Genomic DNA, 6,000 nt, shown 5'->3' with positions numbered 1-6,000 from the left:
CATTCTCCCTTCACTTAGACTTCGCCTGAATAAAGGTGCTGCTGGGTAATACCTACCTTCTTATTACAGAAAAATGTTTCTGACGCTTATTTTGAGGCTTCCCTTAACTAAAATAATTTGCTTCACATTTCATATGCAATTTTATGTGCAAGTGTGAGTCAGTTATTATGAAGGAGGGGTCGTGGATCATTTTGTAGGTTGGGGTGAGGATGGATGTCTCATAGAGCACATTTTAATTTTAAAACATCCTGACTCTCATTGGGCCTTCGGATAAATTTAGAATGAGTTCTGGGGAAGGGGGTTGGGATTATAGAAACTAATATCCCTCTAGATCTCGGGGAATGTGTCTGGCTTACGCCTTGATTATTGATAATGTATGGGCCACTTGTATTGTGACAAACCTTTTTCTATCTAGCATAAAATATTACATTCACAAGTCTGACAGCACAGGGGTAAAAACAAACAAGATGGCGTATCGTTAGCCCCAGCAGAAAATTTTCTGAGGGGGAGGGGGTGGTGAATTCTTCAGAAGCTGTGATTTTTGTGATTTTAAATGGTTATATTTCTCTTTTCCTATTTATACTCATTGTCTTAATGTGTTTAAAAATATGTATATAATGTAAATAAAGGTCAAAGAGCCTTATTGTAGAGGTCGCAAGGGCTTCAGCAGGATAGAAGATGAAAAGTCGAGCAGAATTTCAGTCCATGTCAACAATAATGCCACCTTTCCGTTCAACTGAAATTTGCAGTAAATATACTATTAAGAATTTAATCAACAGAACTACTATTAATCAAAAGTCTGGGCAAAATTTTCAAGTTTTGTCCTAGATTTTATCCTGAATAGGAAAAACAAATGAACACAAGAGCCGTTGAATTGTAAAAACAAGCTTTTTGAAAGTACCATACAGTTTTGTGAGACAACCAAAGTATTGAAAAGTGGAGGCCTCCCTCACATACAGAGTAATTTCTGTTCATTTTAAGTTTTAATGCCGCTCCTAACTCACGGTTGAATTTTTTTTATCTATCCAATAGGATTTATTTTTATATTTTATTGCTTTCCTCCATTTTCATGAATCGGCGCCCTGGAAACTCTCAAAAGTATTAACAGGAAGATTTAACTACTATATCTACTTTCCTGGGTAACAGACAACTGTCGAAGCCTCATCCATGCCCATTACATCACCCAATTATGGCAATGCACAAATGACCTCTTAAAGTAAAATAAGAGGTAAAGGCCACAGGCTACTAAAACAAGTAATCATTGCTGAGAAAACACTCGGTTATTGTAATTTAGATAATTTCAAACGTCGAATTAGCTCTTCCACTGGAAAGGTTTTCTTTCAAATTTGCTCTTTAGCTTGTTTTGCCACAAGTGGCGCTCCCCTTTAGATCTGACCCTGTTATGAATGAACTATGACCTACAACGGGATTAGGAGCCATGGCATGCCAACAGTTTATTGGTAGGTGTGTTTACAGTGCCTGTTCTTCTAATCTAAGCAAGATAATTAAAGAATATAATATGGTTTATCCATAAATGATCAAGACAATGTAAGGAATTTTGTCTGAGCCGTCAGAAAACATGCAATACTTGATGGTAAAACAAGTGTGAATGATGAAGCAGATACTAAATTACAGAAGGAGGATATTTTTTTTCGGAAAATCAGAGCAAGAAGAGACCATTGACCATAATTTTCTAGAAACAGCTAGTTAAAAGCTAAGTAAGCTTGTTTGATGCTTGATGAAGATCCCAGCAAACATTAATACCTTCCCAATCATTTGTGTTGCTACAGCAACACCCCTAACTTAGGTGTTACTAAAATTTTGAGCCAGCTTTTGCATATGATCCATATATAAAACATTAGATGGTATTTTCCAAGCACTATGGAATGTCAAATCACGACTTAATAATGATTCCGCATTAATCGATTTGGTTTATCATTTTTTTTTTTACAAGAAAAACTCGTCAGAACGAATTTTTTTACTGACTAATAGATTAGTTACCACTCATAAATAGATTTAGGGTTATGTAACGAAATAGCATCGTGAAACCAAAATGCAAAAATTAACTTTCATATCCTCTAATGCTGTTTGTGGCTTCAGTCTTAGATAGGGTCCACAAAACATCTGGAAATTTGAAATTTTCGTGTGATGACATATGTGATTGTTTCTTTTGATATCGTAAATTTTGTTATTGTATCTCATACACTGTTACTTCTGCTAGATGCCGCAAAAATAGGTTGCGTTCGGCAAAAATTTGTGCTCTGTGTCCGACATCCGGGGAATCGAAAATTCTAGGAAGAAAAATGGCGTAAAGAAGAATGCTGAAATAAATGAACATCAGTAATTTTATGCACAACAAAACTATAATAAATGCTGCACTTAATGAACTGTTTTGAAGATGCAGAATGCTTCACATGGATCTACTTCCAGAAGACAAGTAGATACAACAAAAGTTATTGAATTAGAAGAAGTACAAGACAAAACTGAATCGTGTTTAAGACTTGGAAATTCTAGCCAGTGCTATATTCAAGAAAGTTTAGAAGAAATTGTAAGGGACAGCTTGTCCTTAAAGTGTATAGATTTTTCTACTGTTCAGTCGATATTGAGTATTGAACAGTCATCTGAAGGCTCCTCAAGTTTGTTTGTAGAATCAAGCTGTGGATCAAGTTGTGTATCTGATTCTGACTCAGAGGTCTCAATTATTGAGGTATGTAGTTTGCCTACTATGTATACTTGGTTTCACCATGGGTGCTCTTACATAACAGAAATTGTTGTCAATTCATCATAAGTGATAGCACATGCCTAGGCATTAGTCTATTTAAATCTAATTATTCTGCTTCACAATACTTGCCTTGTATTGAGTAGCCTGTATAGTAATAATCCTTGGCTAGAGCTTGTCTTTAGGAAATATGCTAATAAGATCAGGATAGGCCTTGTAGAATACCCTTGGATTGCTTATTCTATGTTCTTTCCAAAGGTTGATTCTTAAGATTCCTGAAAACAGTTACTTTGTCAGTGGAGATTTGACTGGTCATCATAAACCCCAAGAGGACTACATGTCTGGAAGACTTTAAAGCTCTAAGATAGATTTACATGCTTGGTCTCACATCTCCTAAATTACTGGAAAGCAAAATTAGGAAAGTAGAAAACCAAGCCAATGCTTAGAGAACAATACCCAGTGGGGTAAAATTCTAGTTAATTGACTTCTTGTAATCTCAGAAAGGGTTTAGGTTAGGAAAATGAAACTTTCAGGGATGGGTCTACAGGCTAAAGTAGCCTATAGGTAAAATTCTAGTTAATTGACTTCTTGCTATCTCAGAAAGGGTTTAGGTTAGGAAAATGAAACTTTCAGGGATAGATCTAGAGGCTAAAGTATATCCCAGGAAGGTATTTCAAAGTGCCCACCTCCACTCCTTCTCCCTCTAGAGGGCCCTGAAATTTGCCTACATGACAGGTCTCACCTGCTTTGTGTATCTCTGTTATACCTATTGAAGTTTTGACAAAACAAGATTATACCATAATTTTCAGTTACTAGTTGCTTTTTCTCTTCCTTTAGTTCTGAAAATGCAATTCCTGTTATTTTAGTAGAATTTTGGGTAAAATTCTAGTTAATTGACTTCTTGCTACCTTGGAAAGGGTTTAGGTTAGGAAAATGAAACTTTCAGGGATTGGTCTACAGGCTAAAGTATGCCCTGGGAAGGTATTTTGAAGCATCTACCTCCACTCCTTCTCCCTCTAGAGGGCCTTGAAATCTGCCTACATGACAGGTCTATACCTATTGAAATTTTGACAAAACAACATTTTACCTTATTTTTTAAATAACTAGTTGCTTTTTCTCTACCTTTAGTTCTGAAAATGCAATTCCTGTTATTTGAGTAAAATTCTGAGCCATATCAATTTTTTTCAAAATTTAGGAAAACAATTTTGATGTACTTCATTCAAGCAGAAGATCTATTTTGCAAGATTTCACTTTTATAACACACATATTTTTGAAGGTTGTCAAAGGTCTGGGCCCTCTACAGGGAGAAGAAGTGGAGGTAGGTACTTCAAAATACCTTCCTGGGACATACTTTAGCCTCTAGACCCATCCCTGAAAGTTTCATTTTCCTAACCTAACCCCTTTCTGAGATAGCAAGAAGTCAATCAACTAGAATTTTACCAAATTTTTAGCCATATTAATATGTTTTTTTTAATTTAGGGAATGTATTTGCATATCTTTAAAGCCTTATAAAATGGGATTGACCAAAGTTATGAAGCTGAAAACAATTTTGTTGTACTTCAGTTAAGCAGAAGATCTATTTTTGTAAGGTTTCACTTTTATAACAGACATATTTTAAAAGGTCATCAAAGGTTAGGGCCCTCTAGAGGGAGAAGGAGTGGAGGTAGGTACTTCAAAATACCTTCCTGGGACATACTTTAGCCTGTAGACCCATCACTGAAAGTTTCATTTTCCTAACCTAAACCCTGTTTGAGATAGCAAGAAGTCAATTAACTAGAATTTTACCCCTAGTGGAATAAACTGGTAGATCCAAGGGGGCTAGGGCTCCCCTCAATGTTTTTTTTGGCACCCTCTTATCCTCTTATTTTTAAACCCTTTTTTTAAAGAATAAATTTGTCAATTATTGGCACTTTTGTTACATTCCCCCCATTCCCAAGATTTTGCTCATTAACACTCTTGTCATATTAGGTGGTCCTCCTGTGGTGGAATATATATGCTATAGTCTAACTAGCTTACATGCACCTTTTACATTAAGTGGTTTTCTTCATTTGTTCTAGATAAATTTTCTTTTACTAATTTAGCCATGTTCTTCCACATTTTTTGGTCTGTTTGGAAATTATGACAGAAATGTGCTTTCTAGATCTATTTTCCATGACCTGTCTGGAATAACTTTGAAAAAGTAGAAAACATTTACAAGTTACCAAAACCCAAAAGGAAAAAGTTATTCTAGTTGGTCTTTACATTGCTTTACTTTTTTTCTGGGATTCAGCTATCTTCCAATTGAACTCTCTATGTAGCAACTCTTTGTCAATATTGTACTTAAATGTTTGAGTTGATTCTGTAGATACTATGTCATCTGAAAGCTGAGTCATAGGCTGGCAACTCTGGCTGAAAAAGTAGATGCTTTCTCTAGTAGAACAATGTTTGGGTAAGATAACCAGTAGTCAGTTGTCTAATCCACTTTTTAACCAGGGGCATATCTTTGTCAAGATCTTGGGGAGGTGGGAAATTGGAGCCAATTTTCCCAAATCAAGTGAAAATGATTTTGAAAGCTGAAAAATTATCCATATATTACTGTAAAGGCAAATATATACTAATTAAAACTTACCCCTTCCTCTAGATGCTTGGACTGTACAGGCTTATCTTAGTTTAGAGAAGATTTTTTGCAGAAACTAAATTTCAGGTAGGGGAGAGGCAAACTTGGGTCTGGTGGAGGCAGTTGCTCCCTTTATCCTGTAGCAAATTATGCCTGTCTTTAACAACTAAATCATTGTAAAATGTCTACCATACTACCTAGAAAGTTCATTGTTTCACCATTGGATATGTCAAAATCTTCCTTAACAAGTATGTGATTAGCTTGAATATTTTAACCATACACAAAACTTACCTTAAAATTATCTTAAATCACCCTTGAAAACCTATTCTGGATTATCTAGCCATAGGATGCTCCTGTATTTGCTGGTCAGTGAAGAAAGTGTGCTGACTGATCAGGTAAGTCCCAGACCAATTGCTAGGACTTTTTGCAACATTCCTTGTAAACTGATGATTTGAATGACTCAATATTGGCAGAAGAAATTGTATACTGGTCTAACAAGTTCCATAGACTTGCCACTCAATTCAAAAACAATTTGGTTTACAATTATGAGTTAGCATGCTTCTTGAAAAGTTTTGATCATGTCCTTGTATTCTTGAAGAGATATTTGGAAAAAGTTTGTGAGTGACCAGCTTGAATGCCATAATGATGTCCTATCTCTTCTTGCAATAAGCCAGTGTGTGTGAAT

The 6,000-nt window shown here is 35.5% G+C and overlaps 1 protein-coding gene across 1 annotated transcript in view; it reads left to right on the top strand.

Moving 5' to 3' along the window:
- The first annotated feature begins 2,290 nt into the window (after nt 1–2,290).
- LOC136031904 (ankyrin repeat domain-containing protein 17-like) overlaps nt 2,291–6,000 on the top strand; it is a 99,037-nt gene continuing 95,327 nt past the window's right edge. The window contains 1 exon segment of the mRNA XM_065711894.1: nt 2,291–2,707. Within this exon segment, the coding sequence (XP_065567966.1) occupies nt 2,399–2,707 (309 nt within the window). The 5' untranslated portion in view covers nt 2,291–2,398.

Source organism: Artemia franciscana, chromosome 10 (genome assembly GCF_032884065.1).
Source record: "Artemia franciscana chromosome 10, ASM3288406v1, whole genome shotgun sequence".
Taxonomy (NCBI): Eukaryota; Metazoa; Arthropoda; class Branchiopoda; order Anostraca; family Artemiidae; genus Artemia; species Artemia franciscana.
The sequence above is the reverse complement of the archived record's forward strand: the minus strand, read 5'-3'. Positions and strand labels throughout refer to the sequence as shown.